The sequence below is a fragment of the Barbus barbus genome (genome assembly GCF_936440315.1).
Source record: "Barbus barbus genome assembly, chromosome: 31".
Classification (NCBI taxonomy): Eukaryota; Metazoa; Chordata; class Actinopteri; order Cypriniformes; family Cyprinidae; genus Barbus; species Barbus barbus.
Genome location: NC_136759.1, coordinates 27,624,117 through 27,651,911, shown reverse-complemented (window position 1 = coordinate 27,651,911; position 27,795 = coordinate 27,624,117). Strand labels below are relative to the sequence as shown.

Sequence of the window (27,795 nt, the reverse complement as noted above, 5' to 3'; positions counted from 1 at the left end):
GTTTTAAAAAGAGAACGATCAAATTACATTAGTTTGATAGATAATACCAGAAGTACGGTGGGAATTAAGTTATATATATATACTACTATATATATATACTGTACGTGACATTAAATAAATGCACAAACCAAAAAAAATGTATTAAATACACGACTCAAATCTCTTGCATTCACACTGTCTTTGTAAGTGAACTATAAGCTCTTTTGAAAAATATTTTCGAGAGAATGCACTACAGTACATAGTTTATATGCAGATTTATTAACGAGTCACAGCTGAGAAGATAAAATCTGGTTTATTAAGTCTTCTGTTAATTCACACACAATGCACGTTGATCTTATAAGACAAGAAGTCCTTGTATCTTTACTCTCTCCTCTCCATATGGGTTTTCTATCCCTCCGTAATATATTTCCTTTCTGACTGGTCAATACAGATATATGAGTTGTAACTGGCTCCAGTAGACTAAATAGCCCAAGTCTACTGTATGTGCTGTGCAGGCGAGATGCTCATATGAGGCAGCTGAGGGATCAAAAGTGAGGTTTTCTGTGACGACCCGTGTACTTAGTGTCGGCCCTTACATCCCTGAGAGAAGAAAACACAGAACACACACCACAGCTGAAAATCAAGAGTAAATCAGACGTATAACAGCTGCTAAAAACAATGACCACTTTATAAAAATGAATTTTGAAATTCAAATTTTCTTCATTTCTGATTCTTTCATTGAAGATCATTTCCAACTTCTTTATTACTTGTTTCTATCACCAACAAATAAACAGGAACTGTCCACTGAAGACAAGAACCGATGCATTCAGATGAACATTCAGTGCAGTTATCACTACAGATAATGAGTTTTTGTTGCACACGGCCGATACAGTGAAACATTTAATATAAAAAAGCTAAAACATACTTCCCCTGCCGGCGCCGTCTTTCCTTTTTTTCCACGATCCAGTCTTTACTCTTCTTCACAGACTTGCCTTTCATATTTTTGAAACGGGACCTTTAAAAAGAGCAGCGGTGATGACATATAAATGCACCCGCTGTTCACTTCAGTGCCATGAATCACATGCTACAGTGAAATATGACGTAGAGTATGAAGTATGTTGCTTAAACATTCTAAATTTAAATCTGATCATCATAAAGTTGTGTATAAAGTAAAGTGTCTACTTTATTGTTTAAAATAATGTTTTGCGAAAATAAAATGTCAAAATATGGGTGAACTAATGTTCAATCATCATTCAATGTAACAGATATATTTATGTAAAAATGAAAAAATCATACATACTCTGACCTGTACTTATTAAAATATATAAAAGAATAAGTGATCATATTAAATTTGATTATAAATTTAGTGGTTTGAAAGATAGCGGCAAAAACAAATGGTAAAGATTTAAAATGACAATTATTTTGTATTTTTGGGGGCTGAACTGTGATCGTTAAATAGTCTTTTAATGTCATCTACAGACTCTTGTTCTAAATATGTCTGAAAAGATTATGTTTTTATAGGAGCTATTGTTACACGGAAACTACATTTTATACTGAAACTAATGTGTTCAGTAAATCATGATAAAAATGTGTATAAAAATGCTTGTAATTCCTAAGCATGTTGTGTTATATTTTTGTTCAACCCCTTGAATTAACGCTTAAAGTCTGCACTTCAATCATATCTTGATTGTTTCGTTTTAATTCTGTTAAATTAAAACGAAATTTAACAGATTCTTAATCTGTTAAATTCTTAATTTTGGCATACAGAGCCAAAATTAAGAATATTGTGTGAGAGTCCAAATATATATGGCCCAAACTGTACATGAAGATAAGGAGCAAATTTGATTTGATTTTCATTTTGCTGCACATATTACAGCATTCACACTCACTGTGAAAAAAACCTGTTTTGAATTAGTTAAATCTGATTTCCAAATCCATTACTCATGGTTGTTACTGTCAAGCTACGAGGATAAAACATTGGAAAGCACCATATATGTTTTTGTTATATTGCATGTCTTCTGAAGCTATTTGATATCTGATTTGAGACTGATATCGGAGTTGTTAAATGTAAGTTTACAGAACTTTTCCCTCCACTGCATGCCATTCTCTATTAAGCACACTGATTCAAACAGCTGATAAAGGTCTGTGTTTTGCTAAGAGACTTTATTTTGCTGGAGTTCATTGATGATTGTGAATGGTATGGTTAATGAACAAAACTAGTCATTCAAACACAGAGCACCAGGAATTTAGACTCTGATGAAAAAGCATCAGTAAACTGCTGGATATCATATCTGTTGCCTTATTAAAAAGCTGCATTAGGAAAGGAAAGGCTATATACTTTTATAGTGCAGGATCAGATTGGTTTAGGTATTGGACATATTCTAGTATAAAAGAAAAAAGTGGTTGGATGCATGCCCTTATTTATAGATGAAAAGGTTTTTAGATAGACAACATAAAAATAAAATAAAATAATTAATTCATAGGCATGTGTTTACCTCTGTGATGTGAACTGAGCCTGATTTGATACTCCTCTGTTAGTCGACTCTGTATCTAAGCCCTGAAAAACAGAAACAAGTGCATCATGAACATGTATTCAGTCATGTGTGTGTGTGTGTGTGTGTGTGTCCATACTGAGGCTGTACATACCTTGGGTAAGACACCAGATACACCAGCAAACAAACACAGGAAAAATCTATCATGGAAAATAGAAGTGTCACTCATTATGACACTCCAGCACGTAACAATTAAAGATATGTTTACTGATCAGTGATCATGAGAATATCCAGCAGAAATAGTTACTTTTTAGCTTTGCTGCTGTTGGGATAGTCGATGACCATCCCGCCTGTGAACCCGGCTTTCATGGCCTGAGCCGTGATCAGCTCCAGCTGAGAGAGAAACACAAAACACAAACGTCAAACTAAAATCTGCTGATGTAATCTGAACGTGTTATTATAGAATATCACTTTAAAGACTAAATCCACAGCTCTCAATACATATCATCAGTGTAACAATGTATATGTATTCCATGACAGGCTGTTCAAGAATATGAGTGATAATTATCTGATCCAGAAAGCAGGACAACAGACCCCAAACAGCAAAAAATATATTTTCAAAATATACAAGAAAAGGACAAAAAAAAAAAATACATTTGTTAAAATATATTTAAAAATATAAAACATTTTCTAAAATATTTTTTGGCCATATTTTTTATATATATATATATATATATATATATATATATATATATATATATATATATAAATAATATATATATATATATATATTTTTTTTTTTAAGCATTTTAAAATATATATTTTGAAAATATTTTTTTTTTTGCTACAGAAATACATTTAGAAATATATTTTGGTAAATGATGGTTGAAACTAAATATATTTACTATTTCAAAAATATATTCCATTGAGCTTCACGGTTTGCAATATATATTTAGCATATACTTCAATTATATTTTGGCCACAACATTCTTATTTTTTTGCTATATGGGACCAAACATGACACGATCTTTGACTTAAGAGACAAACAGCAAAACTGCAGAACCTAGAAATCACATTCACAAGATTCTGAAAAAGAAATTAAGCCTTGAAATTTCCATGAGGTTTTTCAGAAAAGAAAAAGGAAGGGGTGAAAAAGAAAAGATGGGGAAATGTAACAAGCCAGAATGAGAAATAATGCTTGTATTTATTTGATGTTTTTTTATGGCGTATGATATTAATATTGATAGTGTACGTTTAAGCACTTGAGATCGTGATGAGTAATAAGAGAACAAAGTAAAGTGAAAAAATACACTGTTATATGGATCAAGACAGTGACTGATATATGCTGCTGTACAGAGACCTACACATGACTAGTACTCCGCTACACCAGGTATAAACAGGAATTAACAGATGTTTAAACCACCTCTCTGGTCATTTATCCTGAAACATGTTTTCATACGATAACTGTTTAATTTCATTATCTCGTGACTGTACTCAACAAGCTTCCACTAGCTAACAGGAGCCGGGTTGCCAGATAACAAAAAAGATGCAAACCCCAATCAGAGCTTTACACTTGCACAGTACAGAAATATTCTGCCCAGTGTTATCATTTTTCAACACGCACACACATGCAATCTCTCCACTGGAATAAAAGAGCAACATGTTGGAGTTCAGTGACCTCCAGGGTGATATTCTGCTAAAAAAATATAAAGCAAATCTGTGTTCACTCGCGATGAAGCCTGTGCTTATTGCAGCTACTAAATCTGTGAGCAAATCGCCTCGATGATGAACGGTCATGAATTCCAGCATCTCGTCTGTAATGCCTGCAATCATGGCTTAGAATTAAACGCACCTACACAACAGTTTTAGTACATTTAAAAAACAGTAAAGACATTTATGTTACTAAAGATTTCTATTTCAAATAAATGCTGAACTTTCTATTCATCTGTGAATCCTGAAAAATAAAATGCCTCACAGTTTCCGCAAAAATATTGTGCAGCACAACTGTTTTCAACATTAATAATAATCAGAAATGGTTCTTGAGCAGCAAATCAGCATATTACACCAGGCTAGTATTATTATCTAATTAATATTAGGGTTTATTTCTTTTTCCGTGTTTTACAGTGTTGTGTGTTATAACCAATCAGACACGATTCTGCTGAGGATATGAATGCACTGGCCAATCAGAGTGGTTCAGATGAGTCATCGCTGAAGCACCGGAGTTTTGTTGTTGAGTGCGCACTCGCTGACTAAATACAGCTCTCTCACGAAGTCTCTCGTCATAAACAACAAAGCACAGATGTACGTGCGATGCAAGCATAAGAGATTTATTCATCATACAGATTGTAATTATAACAGGAGTCAGTGATGATGCTGATGATAATGTAAATGTTCTTTGCTTTTCTGCAGCTGCTGTTTGAATAACTGAGGATATGTAAGCATTATAATTAGTAACTTACAATGTTTCCAGCATGTTGTGATCATGCTGAATACAAATTCAGTCATTTTAACTTGACTAAAAATATATAATGTGCAGATTACACTAACATTAGTCTGCTTTTATCCTTTCGCTGAAGTAAATAATGAAATAAATTAGCAGGATAATATGGTGTATCGCGATGTCACAGGCTGATGATAGGACAGTACGAGTATGGAGCATATCACCCAACTCTATTTGCCACAACTCCTTTCCTAAACTAAACTGTATCTGCACTAATTCACTCTAATGCTGAGTGCAATGAAAAAATGCAACAATAATAACCAGATACCGACCTGCTCGGAGTTTTCTGGGTATATCTGGAAGACAGCGCGCGCTCCTCTCGCCTACAACAACACACATTCGTCAATTCCTACTGTTTGCAAATAATGATCACTGTAAGACCTGTAAATCTCAGATGAACTCACCAGAGATGAGTAGAGCGTGCTGAAGAAGCGGTACAGTCTCTTCGGAGGGCTGTGTGTTTTCTTATCTGCGTTACACAACCACTGCAGCGCTGAGATACTGACAGAAACAGGCACATTTAACACGCACGCTCTCATCAAACTGCCTTCTGCTTTGACCTGATCTCACGAGCTCGTACCTTATACAGCCATCGAACATCCCCGGTCTGAAGGGCAATCCCTCACCCATGTCTCTCAGCAGAAGATCTCCCTCCACGTCTCGCTGCAAGGCAACGTCTGACCAGCACAGCGTTTAAAAGCACAGTCAATACAGTCATGCATTTATTCATCTCATTTCTAGATTAGCCTACATGGTTATTACTTTCAATGTGATACTCTAATGAATTTGCTTCTTTGAGATTTTTGGCTTTCCATAAAGATTTTTTTTTTCTAGACTAGTAGAAAAATTTCAAAACATACACTGCCATTCAAAACTTTGGGATCTGTAAGATCGATTTGAAGGAGTCTCATCAAGGCTGCACTTATTTGATCAAACATACAGAAAAAAACTGTAATATTGTAAAATATTATTACAATTTAAAATAATGATTACTATTTTTAATATACTTTAATCATGATGCAAAGCTTCATTACTCCAGTCTTCAGCGTCACATGATCCTTCAGAAATCATTCTAATATTCTGATTTATTATCAATGTTGGAAACACTTGTGCTGCTTAATATTGTTTTGGAACCTGCAATACTTTTTTGAGGATTCTTTGATGAATAAAAAGATAAAAAGAACAGCATTTCTTTTAAATCTTTTGCAACAATGTAAATTTTTACATCACTTTTTTAAATCAAATTTTACTGACCCTAACGGCTGATGAAAATGTAGCTTTGCAACACAGAAATACATTTTATTTTAAAGTATATTCAAATAAAAAAACTATTTTAAATTGCACAATATTGCTGTTTTTGCTATATTTTTGATCAAACAAACGCAGCCTTGATGAGCAGAAGAAACGTCTTTAAAAACATTAAACTCGTACTGATGCCAAACTTTTAAACGGCAGAGTATCTTTAAAGGAGTTTTCTCTCCACTTCAGCAGCATTTACACACTTCAAACTTTTTATTCCTATCTAAATTCTGAAGAGTTTTACTGAGAGGTTTGTTCCCATTTCATTTCTCTGATTTTATAGAACATTTTATTTCTAAAAGTAGTAAAAGTAGTCTTATTTTCAGACTTAAAGAGTGATAAAAGACAAATCTGAAATCCTCTGCACAAATCTTTAATGTGTCAACAAAATTTTGGACCTGGCTTGATCCGATGTTCAGATTTTTGTTCTATATATGTTTGCAAATTAGTGCATATTTAATTAGATAATGCTTCATTTACATATTTAAGCATAACATTTTAGAAAACCAGCAATACAAAAAAGCCTGCACTTAATGTAATCATTCAACTAAGAAAATATGGTGATATCTGTGTTTTACCCTATTCACCTAAAAAATGTTTGGCCAAAATCTAAAAATGGATGAAAAAAACAATGTTTCCTGTTTTAAAAACTCTTGCTTGTCAGCAGTGTGTGTGTGCAGTATATTCACCCAGCATGGCTGTGCTGATGTCCACACCAACCCAGAAGTGACCAGCTTCTGTTAAATAATCTCCACTGAGTCCAGAGCCACAGCTGCCGGATTGAAGCAGGTGAACGCAGCATTACGAGCCTGACAGTGTGACACATGTTCATACAGAGCAGCAGCACAGCACTCACCCCACGTCCAGCAGGTAGCAGGGCTGATCCTCGGGGAGACTGAGCAGCTCCACGGCTCGCTCTGACATCTGCGTCTGGATCTCTATCATCCGAGAGCTGCAGGGAACAAACACACACACGTCACAGATGCACAGGTCTGCTTTATGCCTTGCATATCGTTGAATTCTGCTTGCGTATATACTTCATGTGTATGCATTTATGACTTACACTGCAGTGGAATAATAATTGTTTTGTAGCATTAAATGGACACATACAGTGTAAAATGTGACCCTGGAGCACAAAAACAGTCATAAGAAGCACAGGTATATTTGTAGCAATACAAAAATGGAAAAATGATCCATTAGGATATTTAGTAAAAATCATGCTCCATGAAGATATTTAGTAAATTTCCTATATTAAAACTTAATTTTTGATTAGTAATATGCATTGCTAAGAACTTCATTTGAACAACTTTAAAGGAGATTTTCTCAATATTTAGATTTTTTTGCTCCCTCAGATTCCAGATTTTCAAACAGTTGCATCTCAGACAAATATTGTCCTATCATAACAAACCATACATCAATGGAAAGATTATTTATTCAGATGATGCAGAAATCTCATAAAAAAAAAAAGACCCGTATGACTGGTTTTGTGGTCCAAGGTAACAAATGATCAAAAACAAACTGCATGTACAATCTTGACAGTGCAGGCAAAAATTAGAACAACAAACCTTAATGAACCAGACTCACTATTGTAAATGACAATGTACTTACTTTTGGGAGTATTTTTTGGCCTCTACTTCATTATAGAACTGTAAATAAAAACAACAGCAGCAAAAAGCATTTACGTTAATGGCACACAACAGCATATGGCCAAATGTATGTGGACCCCCTTTGATTAACTGGTTAGGTCAATGAACAAATGGTTTGTGGGAATTAAGCTATAGATTAAAGCTATTCCGGGTCAACTCAACCAGAGGTCCCTGGTTAAGAAAATGTGTTTTTAATTTTTTTTTTATGTTGGGGAAAGAAATTCATAAATGAAGACAAAAAACTAAATATTCCTGGAATTTGAGCCAAACTGCAGGAAAATGACTTCAGAGAGCTGACAGCAATATTACGTTGTTACAATGAGATTGATCGATCTATGGGTCCGTTGTTGCATCATATGCCAATGGTGACAGGCCAAAAATGGGAAAAAGCACTTTACAAGTTTGCATATCTCAAGAAGTCTTTAAGATATCTTAATATCACTTTTTTCTTTTTCCATCTTCCTTGTTAAGGCTCTATATGATTTTGTTCCAGAGATATGGGGCTCTACATGGCTCCAAATTGTTACATTTTACCCATTTTTAGGGGTTGAAAACAAATGTGGTTCACTTTGCATACAGCTGATACTTATAGCATTTAAAGGGGAATGTCTGAAGAACAAATAATGTTAAAAAAAGACATGCATCTGGTTTCCTTCAATCAAAACAATTGCACAGAACATACCTGGCACTCAGTGCCATAAATACATGAAACATGGCCCAGTAGTTGCTCTCGTTCATATTAAGATTTTATATTCGGATCAGTTTGAGGGATATCTGGAAGAAGGGATTTTGTTCATTGTCATTTCCCACTTAATTTTGAAAACTATTATGACTTTTCTCTACAAAATAGTGACTATTCATCCATGGCATTGAACATTGTGGCTTTCAAAACTACTTATGTCTGTCTTCCTTCAGAAAAACATACTAACAATAATTAGACATGTTTTTAGTGAGTGTGTTTTGGCTGCTTTAGGCCTGTCGTGGAGCTTTTTATGTTCTTCATATGCTTTAATAAACTTTCACAAATGCAAAAGAAAGAAAATGTCTATAAAACTATTCTTTAGATGCTTATTGAATGCATAATGATTCACCAAACACGCCTAACAATATTAAAAACTCAAACCACTGGTCTTTACAGTTTGAGATTCTGCTCAGTATAACATGCAGTTATTAGTTAATAACGATCAATTACTGGATCATTTAGCAATTCAATTCATAAAGACGACAGCCTATAAAATTAATAAAAGTGTGTAATGATTATCCTCAATGTACAGCAAAGATAGTGGCGCTGTTGGTGAAAATAAATGATTTATAATTATAATCAGTGTTTATTTGTTGTGTCAGACTCAAATATGACAGTTCTGAGGACAAAAAGATTGGTGTAAAGCCTTGAAATTTGATCCTTTGAAAGGATATTTGTTTTGTAATTATAGATATGGATTTGTTTTCAATAGTTCATTTTCGTGTTGTATTGATTTCTTTGCATGCTGGGTGATTAGTCAGTAAATAAAGCTTTGTTTGTCTCCAGCTCGGTCACTGATCAGAAGATGAACAGAAGTCTTCTGTCCTGCTGTTCTGTGTATTCTGTATGTTGTGTTCAATCATAAAACCATAACTCACCACCTCCGGAGGTGCCATATGCTCGGGTCTGCGACAGCTCGAAGACATGATGCTACTCACTGAGAATCCACCGACAAGCACTGACTACAGATCACAACACCGCTGGAGCAACACGTGGAGCAGTGCGTCCAGCGCGGATGACGTCAGCTACACGCGACTCCTGCAGGCGGCGCTCAAATCACTAGAGAGGTTTATATTATAAGAGTATAATCATCTTTTAAGGACCGCTGTCTGATATACACACGGAGATGCTGTTCTGACCAAGAGGAGCAGTATTTTTACCTGATAGGGAACCAGTTTGATGGGGTTAATGACTGAAATATGTATATTGACAGTATCAGATGTCTCTGAAAGATTGTGAATTTTGTAATATGTTTATTTGATTTTGATATTTATATGTATGTTTTATCTTTTATATCTACTGCCCCCTGGCAACTCTTTTCTTCTTTCTGATGTTAATTCTTGATAAAACATTGTATGTTTTTGTTCTTTGAATTAAAAAAGTAACAGATGTGACGTGACATGCTTCGATATGATATCTAAAATATAAATAAATAATATATATAATAAATAAATTAAATAGCGAGAGGGAGAGAGAGTCTATGTATGTATGTATGATGGGTAAATACCATATTACCTTCAATTTAAACCCAGCTGCAAAATATTATCTTCTGATCTACATTATTATTATATTATTGTCATCGCTTCAAAAATTCTCCTCCACTTAAAGACATCTCTTATTATAGAATATGTTTTCATTTCAGATAAATGCTGATCTTTTGAATCTTTCTATTCATCAAAGAATCCTGAAAAAGAATCTATAATAATAATAATATGTTTCATAATCAGTATATTATTATGATTTCTGAAGATCATGTGACACTGAAGACTGGAGTAATGATGCTGGAAATACAGCTTTGATCACAGAAATACATTACAGTTTAAAATAGAAAACAGTTATTTTAAATAGTACAAATATTTCGCAATAATGCTGCGTTTGCTGTATTTTGTATCAAATAAATGCAAGCTTGCTGAGCAGAAGCGACTTCTTTAAAAACATTAAAAATCTTAGTGGTGGTGTAGATAAAAGCAGTATTTATTCAGCATATTTGTTGCTTATGTTAATTTAAAATGGCAATAATTAGAACAAAAGAGCTATATATAAATCAATATTATATGTATATGTAATGTAATGGGAAAGGTATAAAATCATGCTTTTAAACAAACTTTGCTTTACACCCTCACTATATGAACTATAATCTGTTTAATCATAATCTCTCTTCATTCTCCAGACTCCATTTACCATGAAAACCTTTCTTTGTGGTTCTTCAAAGTTTAATGTGAAGGTCATCACTTGATACAAAATCCCAGAACGTTCAAAACTCATCCCACTGTTAGCATAAAGGATTCATATAAAAACAACAACAGACTCTACAGCTGGAGCTACAACACATCAGTCATTTTCAGTTATTAAACCATGATGATGAGGATGATTGACACACATCTGTCATGTGGCATGAGCACAATATACTCCTGATCAAATCAGCAGGAAAAAGCACACTATGGCCAAATGTATGTGGACTTCTGATGAACGGATATGAAACGAACCTTAAAGGCATGCTGTAGAGTTACAAGCCGGTCGAGTTCTTCACAGCAAACGCAGTGAATCACATCTGGACTGGGTTTGCTGCATCAGCCCACAGAAATTCATTACAAGAGGGTGTCCAAAAACATCTACCTCAAGAGAACAAGCCCACAAAATTACATTTATCCAAACAACGTTCTCTAAATAAAATATATCCAAACTCTGAAGCAGATTTAGGTGCATTTAGAAGTCACTCAAGCACCCACATTGTTCAAGTTATAATCATGACTGTAAACATCTACATGTGTTGGACATTTACTGCATTAACCAACAGAAAGCTGCTTGGTTTGGAAGTGATTCCTGTGTGAGCTTCGCCTCATGCATCACTACACTAGTGACTATTGACAATGCACCTTTTTGTGCCTGCTAAAATGACCTAAATTTCACCGATGCACACCTTTCAGTGGTGTTTAAAGACATAATGCGAGCTCTGAGTTCTTCTCACCAAACTCAGTAAAGCTTCTCTGAGTAGTAACTCCTCGTCCTGTCAAAAGCAGCTGGAACATTTGAGCTTCACAGATTACAGGAGTATTGACAGTAACTGTTCTTGTCATACTGCTGGGCCATTACTAGGGGACGGACTCAGAAACTCACTCAGCAAATGCCTTACAAAGACAATCACAGCATGAGCTGACCACGAGACTATAGGTGCATTTGATGTTATCTTGATAGTAACAAAATGTTTTTTTTATCTATACTGATTTTTCTTCAGGTTTTGATGCTTGAGTGACCCCTAAATACAATATTCACCAAAAATGGAACAAAAATAAAGTTGTGGAGGAAAAATACTATAAAACTTCATGTTTTTGGAGCATCCTAGTAAACCCCCTAGCATCTGTTTGAAAAGGCCCAGATCAGAAAACTGGACCGTAGGAGATGAACTTGAGCTAAACTAATAGCCGTTCATATAGAAATAGTGTGCTACTGCATAGAGGTCGACGATATATTGATTTGAAAGATTTGAACCTGTGTTTTTTTAAACTGTTGGCGCTGTGCTGATCCACAGAGCTGGATTTTAAACATTAACAGAAAAAAGCTAAGATATACATACAATAAATGTTATCATTACATATTAAAGAAATCAAAAACGCTCTGATATGCTGCAGGATTATTAGAGCATTCTTTGGTTTGGTTTTATGATGTTATTTGGAGTTTGTGATTCAGTTTGGATGTTTATCTGTATATATTTTTATGATTTAATAATTACAAAACATTTTCATGATCAAGTCTTTGCAGTGTATTGTTACACTAAAAAAAAACATATTCATATAAAATAAAAAAGTTAACTTATTGAACTTATTTTGATGAGTTAATGTAAAAACATAAATAGCCATGACTTACGGATCATATCATTTTTACAGTGTAATTATTAGTAATAAAGAGTGTAAGGTTTGCTTTCAATGTTGGTTTTAAAAGCCAGTTAATTCAATACAGGCCTGTTGTCACACTTTATTATCCCACAGTTATCGTATCCCCGAAATCAGTCGACCTCTACTGCTGCATTGAACAGGTTTAGTGTCTTTGTTTTAATCTGAAGCATGACTGTTATCTCAACACAACATCGCTGGAGGTTTGGGTGACACTGAACTGTTGGGACACAACTAGTTCACATGAACAACAAACGATCCAGTTAAAGGTAAAGCTCATGCTGTTTTGGGTTGACTTGTAACGTCTGAGGTTCAACCACATCAGTGAAAAACCCTTGACAGCACACAAACCCAACCAAACACACGAGCAACAAAAACTGCATTTTTCATGAGAGTAACGGCACATGGGAAGGTGCATGTACATGTACTCAAACAGACACACTGTTCATAACTGCACATATGCTGAAGGTCTGTGGACATCTTTCCTGTGCAGATGTGAGAGAATCTCCTGAAATCAGATCCTCGTCTGCTCTGAGAGTGAAACAGCCAGAAAAAGGACTTCTTTAGCAAACACAGGTTTATGTTTAAATGTAATTGTTTAAATCAAGTTCACACAAGTTATAAGGGTTTATCAGTGATTCTGACTTGAATTACTTTGTCGCTCTGAACATGTATGAGTTTCTTTCTTCTGTTGAACATAAAAAAGGAGTTGACGAACAGTTGACGGTAGCCATTGACTTCCATAGAAAAAAAAATAAATACTATGGAAGTCAATGGCTGCCAGCAACTGTTTGTATATTTTATATATTCTCTTGTGTTCAACAGAAGGCACAAACTCTTACAGGTTTGCAACAATATTAAGAAGAGTAAATTATTTTTCATTTTTGGGTGAACTGTCCCTTTAAATAAGACACTCTGCCATTGATGGAGATCAGATGATGTTTAGAAGCCCTTTGTGCAGGAAAACATCACAAAAATGTCTCACACAAACGTACAGTGATGTCCAAGTCACCACAGCCCATAAAAACGTTTGTCTTTTACATTTTTGGACATTATTTGAAAAATACCAATAGACGAGTGATGAAAAATATCACATTTTACACTCTATTGTATAAACCAACAGAAAAAGCATCTATCAATGTCCTAAATGACTAATATTAGAATAATGCATGGCCAAACAGGTGAACATAATTAAAACATGATTAGTTTGATTTGCTAATAGACACACATCAGATGGATGATCTGCTGCACGCCTGAAGAACACAGATGAACATCTGCTGCTGAAACCCATCAACTCTATTGTCCAGAAGAGTTCAAACCAGGCGGTCCATTCAGATCCCACTGAATCCAGAGCAAGAGATGACCTACAGGTAACAGAGATTTCTCTTACAGATGCATGAATCCTGATGATGATAGTGGAAACTAAAAACGTCCTGTTAGATGTGGAGGCGTTTATTGTCACTGAATGAAGAGATCATGAGCATCGTTCAGCATGTGCTGCAAAACACCTCGAGGAATGCACAAGGACTGACTCAACTTGATGGCAGCTCTCAGATAATTATTTACTTCTTTTTCACTGAGGTTTTGTTGATGATTGCAAAATCATTTTCATGATGTGTTGACATATAAAGGAAGATTAAATATACACCACCGGTCAAAAGTTTGGAATGATTTATATTTTTAATGTTTTCTGAAAGAAGCCTCACCAAAGCTGAATTTATTTGATCCAAAAATACAGTAAAGATAGTAAATTTGTGAAATATATTATTACAATTTAAGTGAATCTATTGTAAATTGTAATTTATTGCTGTGATTTCAGCATCATTATTCCAGTCTTCAGTGTCACATGATCTTCAGAAATCATTCTGATTTACTGCTCAACAAACATTTCTGATTATTATCAATGTTGAAAACAGTTTTTGCAGCTTAATATACAACTGTGATGTACTACCATTCAAAAGATTGGGGAAAGCTTTAAAATTTTTATTAATGAATGAATTTATACTTTAATTAAGGATGCATTAAATTGATCAAAAGTGACAGTAAAGACATTTACAATGTTACAAAAGATTTCTGTTTTAAATAAATGCTGTTCTTTTGAGTTTTCATCTGTGAATGCTGAAAAATAAAATGCATCAGTTTCCACAAAAATATTGTGCAGCACAACTGTTTTCAACATTGATAATAATGAGAAATGTTTGTTGAGCAGTAAATCAGTATATTAGAATGATTTCTGAAGATCATGTGACACTGAAGACTGCAGTAATGATGCTGAAAATACAGCTTTGACCACAGAAATAAATTAAATTTTAACAGATATTCACATAGAAAACAGCTGTTTTAAATTCTAATAATATTTCACAAATTTTACTGCATTTTTGATCACATAAATGCAGGCTTGGTGAGCAGGAAAGACTTCTTTCAAAAGCATGTATCAGTACTAAACATGGTTAAATCACACACATAAACTCAGAAACAACACAAAAGGAAAGCATTCAGACATCTGCGTGATCTGCCTGGAGTGTGCTGTAACAGTTAGAGCTCTTGTCTCTCGTGAACCGGAGCGCAGCATCAGTAGAAGGAGTACTGGTTCTCCACAGCTCTAGTCCGGCGCGTGCCGTCGCTGTCGTGGTAGTCGTCGGCTCCGGCGGCCCCGGGCTCCAGCAGTCTCTCGGCGCTGTTGCTGCGGCTGTGCAGGCCGGCGCTCGGCTGAGCCATCGGAGACGAGGATGAGCTGGAGGACAGCACTGTGTCTGACGGAGGAGTGGCGCCGGAGAGCTGGTGCGTCGACTGGGGTTCGGCCCGACAGACAGCGGCATCCCGCGGGGCAGCGGGGATATGAGGAGCCACATCTGCACACACACACCCAGACAAACAGTCAGAGATGCAAACAGGTAAGGGGGGTGAGAACACAGAATGCTCCACACGGAATTTCTTTTAAAGATATTTGCTATACATGCTCATTTGTAGTTACTTTAAAATATTTTTTATTACCTTATATGTCCAAAACTGTAACTTTTCACAAACATTTTTTAACATCTTGTTGCAACATTTTACAACAATCAAGATTGAATATATTTGGTCAAAATCCCATGTTATAAAAGATGAAGTGCTATATAAGACCATGTTGGCTGATTAGACGGCAATGCAGCTGACCTAAAATGCAACATGTTTGCCCTCTCTCTCTGTCTTCACCGTTCCCACATCTCAGACCTCAACTACATCAAATATGACCCTTTTTAGACATAGTATATGAAGTAAAGAGTAAAGGAAATACTATACAAACTTATTGAAACAACCAGGGGTTGTTGGCCACCGACTGCGTCTTAAGAAGTAGTTTGACCAACTAGCAGTTGCTAAGGAGAAATCAATAGATGCGGGAATCTTTAGTCACCTCATGATTCGATCCGATTCTGATTCTGGGAGTCACGATCCGATTGCAGAACGATTCTTGATCTACTTATCCCCCCTTATTAATTAATTAGTTTACCGACTTGAGAATTTTAAAATCCTTACATTTACATATGCTTACATAAGTAATTAAGTACGTTTTTAAATAATTACAAATAAAAAAATTATTAAAACAGTTGTATGTTAAGAATTTTAAACTAATAGCCTATAACTTCAAAACATACTAGCAAGTAGCAAATAATAAAGAGGAGCATAGAAACATAAAACAAACAAAGAGTGCTTTCAGTATTTAAGATTATCTGAACGTTTTCCATTTCTTCATCTTTCCCTGCTAAAAAAAACAAAACAATAGAAGCCCTATAGAAACCGTCACAGAAATTCTAATGGTTTCCATTAAAATACCATTATAAACCATTACAAAATTCCTTTTTGTAGTGTATTTTGGGCATTTCCTCAATAGGGTTTAACATCCCACCAATAGAATCCATCACATACCAGTAGATACCATTATAGTTTCCGTTAAAACCAATACAGTTCCCATCATAACCATTAAATCCATTTGAATGTCATGCCGTAAATGCCGTTGTAATTCACTTCAACCTATCCGAACTTTATGAAGGATTATTTTAGGTTGGAGTGGTGTGTGTGTGTGAGGAACTGGAAGCAAGCAGAATACGGGTGTTTCTAAAGCAAACTCAGCGCCATCGCACATCTGGTTAAAACCGAAGCTCAGAATCGATCCAGAATCGTTGGCGAGGGACTCGTGATGCATTGATGGATTGATTTTATTTTATTTTCTCCCACCCCTAGTAATCAATCAGTTATATATGTTCTGGTAATGTTTTCAGCGGCAAGTTTTATTTTAGTTCCCAGAATATTCTCCAAAAGGTAGGATAACATTCTCTAAAAACGTTTATTGATGACTTTATTAGAACATTATCCCTAACATTCTAATAAATATTTAAGCGGGAAGCTTCATCGTTGAACATTGGATGTGGACTCAAATGTTGCTCAGATGTCAAACTTTGGTTGAAAGTAAAAACCCAACCTTTGTTAGATGAAGCTCCAACTTCATTAACTCCACAAACAGCATTACCAGCTTCACTTATTATATTGACTTTATTTCTGTCATATCTGTACAAAAGGTCTTATAGAGATTAACAGAGGTTTAGATGTTGATGTCTGTTTACAAGTAATAGTTGGGTTTCATTATGGTGATCAGTGTTTGCTTTACTTGGGTATTTGACTCTTGACTTCTCAATGTTTTGTTCTAGCTGCTGTAGCTATGCTTGTTTTGGCAAAAACAGCAATAGAACGTGATTAAATGATGCCGGTTGCTTGCTGATGGTTAAGATATCATCACTTAGCAGTCTGATTTCATCCAGTCTTATCTATGGTATTAGTTGCACATTATTTATTATAGCAACACAATAGTCCTACAAACTAAGATCAAGCTGAATTTTAATCAGATCATTTCAAGGATTTTTATTTTTTATTTATTAAATAAAAATAAAAAAAAACCCTTCTTTGTCACACAAACATGAAGAACCAGTGTATGAATCTCAACAATGGTGACATGCTTCATGCTGTAATTCTGGGTGCATCATACAAAACTCATCATTGGCTCCCAGAATGCATTGCAGCATGAAGCATGTCACCATTGCTGAGATTCGTACACTGGTTCTTGGTGTCTCTGTGTGTTTAAGCATTCAGTAGTTCAAAGTGATTTGTTAACAATGTGTTTTAAAAATGAAAGCTAGAAATACAGAATATCTGGTTAAAACACTGCTGGATCTTGTGCTGTTGAAACGCATTACTACAGTCACTTTGACTTCTGAGCAATATAAGTCCACATCTAGTGGGATGGAAGCTTCATTATAATGTTAGAGGATAATGTTCTAACAATGTTCTCAATAAACACTTTTAGAACGTTTTTAGAGAACGTTTTCCTACCTTTTAGCAGAACTTTCTGGGAACTAAAATAAAACTTGCCGCTGAAAACATTCCCAGAACATGAACATTTCTAGATGAAAATTCTCTAGTTATGTCCTGTTTGTGGTCTATAAGGGGATTTTTATGTGTGATGACAATTAATGTCATAAGTACAGCATATATAACAGAAATGAAGTTCTCTCAAAACATCAAGCTTTAATCTTTTAACGGTCCCAGACTGCTACACTTCTAACAGGGTTATATGGAGGTAAATTAAAAACTTTTTAGGTCTTTTAAAGATCAAGTAAAAAAAATAAGGAATAAACTGAATATAACATCAATACAGTCTTTAAATGTCTTCCAACAACTTCCAACAGTTTTCCATTACTTTTTAATGCATTTAAAAAAAATTAAAAAAAATAAGTAGTTTTCAGTCTAAAGATTCTTAAATCAAGATACATTTCCTTGAAAAGCAAAATAAGACAAGAAGTCTTGTTTTCTAAGAAAATGATCAAAAGAAAGCGTTTATGATTAAAACAAGAAGAACAAAAATCTGCCGATATGTACAGCGCCCTCCACTAATATTGACACCCTTGGTAAATATGAGCAAAGGCAGCTGTGAAAATAAATCTGCGTTGTTTATCCTTTTAATCTTTCATTCAAAAAATTCACAAAATTGTATCTTATAATTAAAGTAAAACAATGCTTTCTCTAGTTCATGTTGGCCACAATTATTGCAACATCCTTTTCTCAGTTTACCAGCTCTAAATGTTCTCCTATAATGCCTGATGAGGCGAGAGAACACCTGACAAGAGATCAGAGACCATTCCTTCATCCAGAATCACTCCAGATCCTTCAGATTCACAGCTCCATGACGGTGCTTCTTCTCTTCAGTTCACCTCACTCATTTCTACAGAGTTCAGGTCAGAGGACTGGAATGGCCAGCAGAAGCTTGGTTTTGTGCTCAGTGACCCATTTTGGTGTTGTTTTTGAGGTTTGTGTTTGGATTACTGTCTGGTTGGAAGATCCAAACATGGCCCATTATAAGATTTCTAACAGAGTCAGTCACTTATTGATTTTTTATCTGTTGGTATTTGATAGAATCCATGATGCCATGTGTCTAAACAAGATGTCCAGGACCTCCAGCAGAAATATAGGCCCACAACATCACAAATAGAGCAGTATATTTCATTGTACACATGGGGTACTTTTTATCCCTGTGTTCACCAAACCCATCTTGAGTGTTTGCTGCAAAAAAACTCATGTTTTACTTTCATCTGACCATAGAAGTCAGTCCCATTTGAAGTTCCAGTCGTGTCTGATAACTGAATATGCTGGAGATTGTTTTTGGATGAGCTAGGAGAATTTTTCTTGAAACCCTCCCAAACAACATGTGGTGATGTAGGGGCTGTTTGATATATATATATATATACATATATTTGTAGGTTTCTATATTTTTTTTCTTATTTTTCATATTCATTTATACAGTATATTCATTATGAATTATTCTTTATGATTCTCCACATTATATCCATATTACGGTCTTGTTACTCATATACTCAAGCATTATTCATTTATTCTCTTTTATTACTTCCATTTATACTCATATTCCATTGACGTAGTATTTTCTCTTAAGATTTGACATTTAAAGGTACATCTTGTTATGATTCAAATGTGTTTATAGGATGATGGAAACTTGTTCTCAGTGAAAAATATGTTTTATATGCAAGGATGTTTTCAAGAGCAGGTATTTGCAAAGTGAGGTCTGCTGTTTCTGCGCAAAAGGTGTAAAACCACAGCCCCGTCTTTACTTGTAGCTGATCTTATCTATCGTCCTATTGTCATGTCAATGTGACCTCGCTTTGACTTCAAGTGTTCAAATGTACGTAGAGACACAATGGATAAATTCATTTGGCTCCAGTGTGTATATATATATTTATTTCCAAATGGCTTTTTGGGCAGCGTCTTTTCTTCTACTCTACATGCTCCAAAGGCCTTTGTCTTTTGACTATTGAAGATCATTATACTTGGATTAGATTACTCTCTAAGAAATTTTGGCAAAACATATTTTGTATTCATTTTTAACCCTTTTCTTTCATTTTAATTTTTCATTATGATTATCATCAGTAATTGTTATCATTGGTAATTTTGTCCTCAATGAATTACAGTTTTACTGAAAGACTTTGTCTGCCTGGATCTCTCCGTGCATGAGAGCTGAACTGGTTACTCCACTTTTCTTTTAGAAACAACTTCGCGTCCGTAGTGAAAAATGTATATGCTAAAATATATTGAAATAAATGTATTTCATGCTAAGTACACTATAAATACATTTCCATATTTATGTACTCAATAAAAATACCCTGCGATTGTACTTTTGGTGTACTAATCTGGTATACTTAAAGTCTGCTAAACTACTAATTTTGTACTTGATGCACTTTAATTGTGTGGAAGTAGTGCTGAAGTTAAACTGAAGTATATATGATTGTGCTGAAGTGGAACTGTTGCAAGCATACTCCACGTACATTTTAAATATCTTGCATTTAAAGAGCAATATTACTCAGATCATACAATACCGTGTATTATATCGGTGTTGGGAAGGTTATTTTGGAAATGTGGTTTACATGTTACCCTATTTAAAATGTAATTAGTGTAACTATTTCAATAACTTCTTTAAAATAATGTAACTGATTACATTTGATTATTTTTCTAAATTTCTAATGTTTTCAACTGTAAATCATATTGAAACATGTAAAGCAGGCAGGGTTAACCTTACAGAACTCAACACTGATTAGTGGCAGACTTTCCAAATCCTTCTTCACTTCAATTAAGATTATAATAATTTAGTTTTGAAGCACAGCCACCACAAAATCAGACTTTAGCACCTTTGAGAAAATCTAAATATTGAGAAAATCACCTTTAAAGTTGTTCAAATGAAGCTCTTAGCAATGCATATTACTAATCAGAAATGAAGTTTTGATATATTTACAGTAGGAAACTAAATATCTTCATGGAACATGATCTTAATATCCTAATGATTTTTGGCATAATAGAAAAATGTATAATTTTGACCCATACAATGTATTGCTGCAAATATACCTGTGTTACTGATGACTGCTTTTGTGCTGCAGGGTCATATTTATGCATAGCTGGCATCTAACAATGCCATGGAAAAAACTGTTAATCTTAAATAATATCCAAACAGAAAATAAAACGGTTATCAAATAAGCGTGTCTTATTCTGTGTCCTAAACTGAAAGCAGTCAATGCAATTTATGAAAGAAGTCGTTTAAATCTGTATGTGTGAAAAATATTCAGATGGAATCATTAACATTTTCGTAAGTAACTGTAATTTAATTACACATTTTTATAAGTAACTGTAACTGATTACGATTACATTTATTTTGTAATTAAATGACGTAATTTAACTAGTTCCTCCCGAACGATGATGTGGCAGCGGCTTCAGTGTGTGTGGTTGGGTACCTGTGGGCGAGCGCTGGACTTGTACGTATGAGCGTAGCGTGATGTCCGTGGATCCGCCGGACTCCAGAGGGATGGGGTGAGCGTGGAAGTGGCGTAACATGTCAGCGACCGTCTGGAACCACAGGTGATGAACGTGACACTGACCGCTGTCATTCACAGACAACCGCAGGTGCTGCCAAACACACATCACAGATCCATATATAAATTATTAATGTGTTCATTTGAGTTGTTTGTCATTTGGGGATATTATTACAAATCATAGATATTGTTGTGAAATCTTTATATGATGTATCTTTTAATACTATTTATACTATTATTAACACTTTTATTTTATATCTGGTTAGAGCTTGCATTATGTAAATATGCACTACGCTACTTCAAGTGTGATACGTGTTTGGCGTAAGTGGACCAACCGTTATTGGTTACGTATACAGAGCTGACAGATTGTGACGCAGTTCCCAACTGTGTGGAAACTTCCTCTAAGTGCAGGGCAAAAGTAGTAAGAAGTAAGTTTATTCCATGACTTTATGTTTGTAATACTGGATGTTTATACTGCTGAATCTGTTTCTACATTAAGCCTGTGATGTTGGTGGTTCGCGATCTTTATGATCATTAACTCATCACGGAAAACACACGTGGAAGTGCCCCTAGTATCGCAGCTAATCTTGCTAATGTTTTTAATATCTCGTTTAAAAAGGTTTCTGATTCTGACTTTTTGTGCGCTATATATACTATATAGCACTCAATCTATTAAGTTATTACATATTACATTTCAATTTCCAACCACCATGATGCCATGACTTTAACAAAAAACTGTCCAATTGTCCAAAATCTTAGGCCTGGTTTCACAGACAGGGCTTAGACTAAACCAGGATTAGACCATAGTTCAATTAGATTTTTTATTTTTTTTAAGTGTCTTAGAAAATAATACTACAAGCACTTTTTCACACAGGGCCATGTGGGTTTGGATTTTGTTTTCCCTTCATAAAAAAACCCTTCATTTAAAAACTGCATGTTGTGTTTACTTGTGTTATCTTTGATTAATATTTAAATTTGTTTGATGATCTGAAACATTAAAGTGTGACAAACATGCAATAAAATAAAAAATCAGGAAGGGGGCCAACACTTTTTCACACCACTGTATTTTACGGATATAAATACATGGTCATGCGTGGTCCATGCATATTTAGCAGTATTTTGAAAAATATAAGCACAAGTTTCCCATTTATGGAAATGTATTAATATATTGCATTGTATTTTCCTGTATATTCCCATATATTTTTGTTTCATAAAGGAAGCTGGTTAAAGGTTTCCTGCAGATGCATGACAGATGTCTGCTCAGATGTCATGATCATCACAAGCGCTGAATGCCGTGGCTCACCTTGGCTTTGCCCTGGAAGTTGAAGGTGAGGACGTATTCTCCAGGACGCGTCTCGCTTTGGCGGATCACAAACAGACCGTGACTGCGTGCACCGCCGGCGAGAACGAGCTGGGCCGCCCGCACCCGTGACAGCGTCCCGTGGAACCATGGGTAACCCGCCAAACTGGCATCTCCTTCCACTTCCCCTGGTGTTTCGCCTGGGCTTCCTAAATGACAGGAGCAATGTGAGCAGTGTGTGTGCGTGTGTGTGTGTCCTGGTATTCCCTATGTTACGGAGACATTTTTTGGTCCTCATGAGGAAACAAGCTTATAAATCATACAGAATGAAGTGTTTTGAAAATCTAAAATGGCAGAAAGTTTTGTGTAATAAAATATGTTTAGGGTAAGGGGAAAGAAAATACAGTTTGTACATTAGAAAAACCATTACGCCTATGGAATGAACCCATAAAACATGGAAACCCAACTTGTGTGTGTGTACTTGTTTTTGCTACATTGTGGGGACCAAATGTCAAATTGTTCACACGATGAGGTCAAACTGAGGTATAATGCTTCTCTGTCTCTCTTATTTGCAACCCAAAACTAAAAGCAATCTGACTATGTTGTAATATTTGCATGAGGACATTTGTCCTCTCTAGTTGCTCATTGTGTGTACTGTTCTCTAACTAGTAGGTCATGTGTTTTCTTTCGAATTACTTTTGGTGCAGTGTTAAGTCTTTGTCCTTTTCCTTTTTAACATACATGAGAAGCTTCCCTTAAAGAATCCTAATGAATTTGAATAATCACTGAATAGAATCACTGAATCAAATCACTGTTCATTAGATGCAACAAAATGGAATCTTAATAAATTTATAAGAATCCAATTGAAAACCAATGAATTATGAGTCCAAGATTGACACACTTACAACAGGCATCGCTGCTACATCGCTGCCTGTTTAGCTCCGCCCACCGATTCTACATCACTGCCTGTTTAGCCACACCTACCAATTCTACATCACTGCCTGTTTAGCCCCACCCACCGATTCTACATCACTGCCTGTGTTTAGCCCCACCCACCGATTCTACATCACTGCCTGTTTAGCCCCACCCACTGATTCTACAGCACTGCCTGTTTAGCCCCACCCACCGATTCTACATCACTGCCTGTGTTTAGCCCCACCCACCGATTCTACATCACTGCCTGTTTAGCCCCACCCACCGATTCTACAGCTCTGCCTGTTTAGCCCCACCCACCGATTCTACATCACTGCCTGTGTTTAGCCCCACCCACCGATTCTACATCACTGCCTGTTTAGCCCCACCCACCGATTCTACAGCACTGCCTGTTTAGTCCCACCCACCGATTCTACATCGCTGCATTTGTTTAGCCCCACCCACCGACTCTACATCACTGCATTTGTTTAGGCCCACCCACCGATTCTACATCACTGCATTTGTTTAGCCCCACCCACCGATTCTACATCACTGCCTGTGTTTAGCCCCACCCACCGATTCTACAGCGCTGCCTGTTTAGTCCCACCCACCGATTCTACATCACTGCCTGTGTTTAGCCCCGTCCACTGATTCTACAGCGCTGCCTGTTTAGTCCCACCCACCGATTCTACATCACTGCCTGTGTTTAGCCCCACCCACCGATTCTACAGCGCTGCCTGTTTAGTCCCACCCACCGATTCTACATCACTGCCTGTGTTTAGCCCCACCCACCGATTCTACAGCGCTGCCTGTTTAGTCCCACCCACCGATTCTACATCACTGCCTGTGTTTAGCCCCGTCCACTGATTCTACATCGCTGCCTGTTTAGCCCCACCCACCGATTCTACAGCACTGCCTGTTTAGTCCCACCCACCGATTCTACATCACTGCCTGTGTTTAGCCCCACCCACCGATTCTACATCACTGCATTTGTTTAGCCCCACCCACCGATTCTACATCACTGCCTGTGTTTAGCCCCACCCACCGATTCTACAGCGCTGCCTGTTTAGTCCCACCCACCGATTCTACATCACTGCCTGTGTTTAGCCCCACCCACCGATTCTACAGCGCTGCCTGTTTAGTCCCACCCACCGATTCTACATCACTGCCTGTGTTTAGCCCCACCCACCGATTCTACATCGCTGCCTGTTTAGTCCCACCCACCGATTCTACATCACTGCCTGTGTTTAGCCCCACCCACCGATTCTACATCGCTGCCTGTTTAGCCCCACCCACCGATTCTACAGCACTGCCTGTTTAGTCCCACCCACCGATTCTACATCACTGCCTGTGTTTAGCCCCACCCACCGATTCTACATCGCTGCCTGTTTAGCCCCACCCACCGATTCTACAGCACTGCCTGTTTAGTCCCACCCACCGATTCTACATCACTGCCTGTGTTTAGCCCCACCCACCGATTCTACATCACTGCCTGTGTTTAGCCCCACCCACCGATTCTACATCACTGCCTGTGTTTAGCCCCACCCACCGATTCTACATCGCTGCCTGTTTAGCCCCACCCACCGGTTCGCGCATGTAGTGTTTAGGAAAAAGGCAAATGCAGGTCTACACAGAAACCGAACGATAAAGATGCTCTGAAGACAAGTCGCAGTGCCAAGCTGTGGAAAAACAGTGTTTGCATTTCCTTCCTTCTGATCCCAGTGTTAGGAAAGACTGAATGAACTTTATTTTTAAAGAAGATCCAGACCGCGTCAGTAAGAACTTTGTCCTTTGTTCATTTCATTTTACCGCGGATTTGTTTACAAACAAGGCACAATTCAACGCAGGATTTTCAGAAAGATTGAAACAAAGATGATGCTGTGTAACTATATTGGATCTGACAATAATGTCGCAACACAAGTGTGAGTAACTGTTTTCATTATATGCTCACTATTGCTTTGTCTGTTAAACAGATCGTTTGATATGTATTAAGTGTTTTTTACCTAAATCACAGCAGCGTCTATCTGTGAGGAATGTACACTGTCAAATATACACAACTATTAGCCAATCACAGCAGTGGACGTTTACTTCCGAGTCTACGATCCTCTACGCCTATTCAAACAGAGCGTTCTGATGAGGGGGGTTAAAACAGGACAGAAAATATGATGTTTTTTGATGTAAAAATCTTGATAACTTTATAAGTGGACCTCAGAGAACAGTGCAAAATAGAAAAACAAAAGGCTGTTCATGACACCTTTAGGTCAGTGTGAACTGACTGTCCCATGTCCAGCGTCACTGTGGTGGTAAAGGTGTGTGTACCTGATGGTGTGTTAGTGTTCTGGGCCTCTGGCGACTGCAGGAACCGCTCTAACGGGACATGTGAGGGGTGCTGGGTGACGGGTGGCTCCTGACAGCGGCCAGCCGTCGACTGATCAGCAGCAACAGAGCACAGCCGCTCGGACCCCCGATGTGAACCTGAGCAACACATCCAGAACATAACCCCAACTCTTCCTGTTAGCTTCAGAGGAACACATCATATGTACAAACTAGGGCTGTAAAAAAAAATCAAATTTTGAATATTCGTCAAATTATTATAGGTGTGTGTCAAGCAGCTTATGATGATGTAGGTGTCGTTGCATTTTAATGTTTTTCATAACTAATCCAGCTGAAGCCACTGGATGCGGCGCTGCAACGTTGTTCATTCAGAATACTGCAGTAAAAGAGAACTTCAATGCAAAGAAGATGGTGTTTGTCAAAACAGTTCACACAGAACTCATATTTATCACATTTTCTAGAGGGACGTCTATCAGCGTTGAACTCGCGTCTCGCACAAGAGAGCCGCATGTTTAGAAAGAATGTAAAATTAATGTAAGTTCAACTTTTAAAAAACCTGTCTAAATGAGACTTCATGGCGGGTTTCTCCATCCCGCTGCATCTCATGTGTTTAAATGAAGAAAATACTGGTGATTGGTTTTCGGTCCTTTGTATTAAGCTCTACATACACACATGATGCTGTTTTGTTTCTAATTGTTTAAGCAAATTAATTAATTATATATGGTTTATAACAATATTTAAAAAAAATTTCAAAGACAGTCGTGTTATTTTATTGCTTTGAAGAAACGGTCATTAGTAATATTTTGCTCGCACTCTTGTAGCCTCAGCAGAGAAGCCAAAAGCTTTTTTTTCCCTAACTGAAATTATGCCTTTTAAATTTGAACATAATTCGAATATTGCTTATATTTAAGTACAAAATTTGAATGGAGTTTTTCAGCCATTTTGACAGCCCTAGTACAGACAGAATTCATCAGAACGCTGCATTCATCTGAGCAGCTCCTGTTAGGCCTGATGACCTGTAATTACTGATCTCTATGACAGATTTAGGCTGAGCACGATGACGTACCGTCACACAGCAGCTCGCAGCTGCAGGACGACACCAGCAAGAAGTCTTTGTGCGGATGGCTGTGAGCGCATGACGCCAGCTCGATGTCATCGCCGCTGTCCCTGTGACACAGAGAGCGATTCTTTAGCAACTACATGAAAAAAAATTAATCTTCTATAAAGTGTTATCTGATGTCCTGGAATACAGAGTTTCTGACTGACTTGGTGCTTAAATTCCATTGTTGCTTTTTACTGTATTTACATCAGACTACAGTTTAGATCAGTAAACAAAACAGTTTAAACTGAAGCTATCACAGCTAGCAACATATTGTCGGCCCAGATCCGGCCTACATCTGGCACATGTGGAATGATGATCTGACCCACATGTAGCGTGAAATGATGACACTTGGGCAGGCCGCTCCTGTTTGCCAGATCTGGGCCAAAAGCAGGCCATAGCAATGCTACATGTCAGCCAAGCGCAAAGAAATAAACCACACTTTACCTTTATCCACAAAATCTGTGTATATTATTTATAGAGTCCTCTCAGCTTGTCTAAGCTTGTTAACAAGCAAAATCCCTGAAGGAAAGAAGAGAACAGAAAAAAAAGAGACAAATAGAAACAAGAACTACAACTGACTTAAGCCACAGCCTTAGATTAATTCAGATGAAGATAAAGGATATCAAATCTCTGAAGATCTCAGCAAAGGAGGATTAAACAACTCCACAAACAGCATAATCATCTTCACTTATTACTAAC

At 36.6% G+C, this 27,795-nt stretch overlaps 2 protein-coding genes across 2 annotated transcripts in view; both read right to left on the bottom strand.

The window, feature by feature from the left end:
- Positions 1-238: 238 nt before the first annotated feature.
- bud23 (BUD23 rRNA methyltransferase and ribosome maturation factor) lies at positions 239-9,696 on the bottom strand. Its single transcript, XM_079387443.1, has 12 exons — positions 9,537-9,696; positions 7,879-7,916; positions 7,127-7,222; positions 6,960-7,042; positions 5,552-5,648; positions 5,376-5,472; positions 5,244-5,294; positions 2,779-2,864; positions 2,626-2,671; positions 2,475-2,536; positions 905-994; positions 239-579 (listed from the first exon to the last, which is right to left on the bottom strand). The coding sequence occupies exons 1-12, from the start codon at positions 9,582-9,584 to the stop codon at positions 525-527; spliced, it is 849 nt and encodes a 282-aa protein (XP_079243569.1). The 5' UTR covers positions 9,585-9,696; the 3' UTR covers positions 239-524.
- A 3,778-nt stretch (positions 9,697-13,474) lies between these two features.
- Positions 13,475-27,795, bottom strand: part of sh2b2 (SH2B adaptor protein 2) — a 39,931-nt gene continuing 25,610 nt past the window's right edge. The window contains exons 5-9 of the mRNA XM_079387156.1: positions 27,061-27,161; positions 25,980-26,135; positions 22,752-22,957; positions 21,371-21,542; positions 13,475-15,400 (exon numbers count right to left, since the gene is read on the bottom strand). Coding sequence (XP_079243282.1) covers positions 15,120-15,400; positions 21,371-21,542; positions 22,752-22,957; positions 25,980-26,135; positions 27,061-27,161 — 916 coding nt within the window. The 3' untranslated portion in view covers positions 13,475-15,119. The remainder of the gene's footprint in view (positions 15,401-21,370; positions 21,543-22,751; positions 22,958-25,979; positions 26,136-27,060; positions 27,162-27,795) is intronic.

Coding starts and splice junctions, on each gene's coding strand:
- bud23 (XM_079387443.1), bottom strand. CDS start 9,584: ATGTCTTCGAGCTGTCGCAGACCCGAGCATATGGCACCTCCGGAGGTG. Junction 7,223..7,878: donor GCCAAAAAATACTCCCAAAA/GTAAGTACATTG, acceptor TGTTCCCTGCAG/CTCTCGGATGATAGAGATCC. Junction 580..904: donor AGACGGCGCCGGCAGGGGAA/GTATGTTTTAGC, acceptor TTCTTCTCTCAG/GGATGTAAGGGCCGACACTA.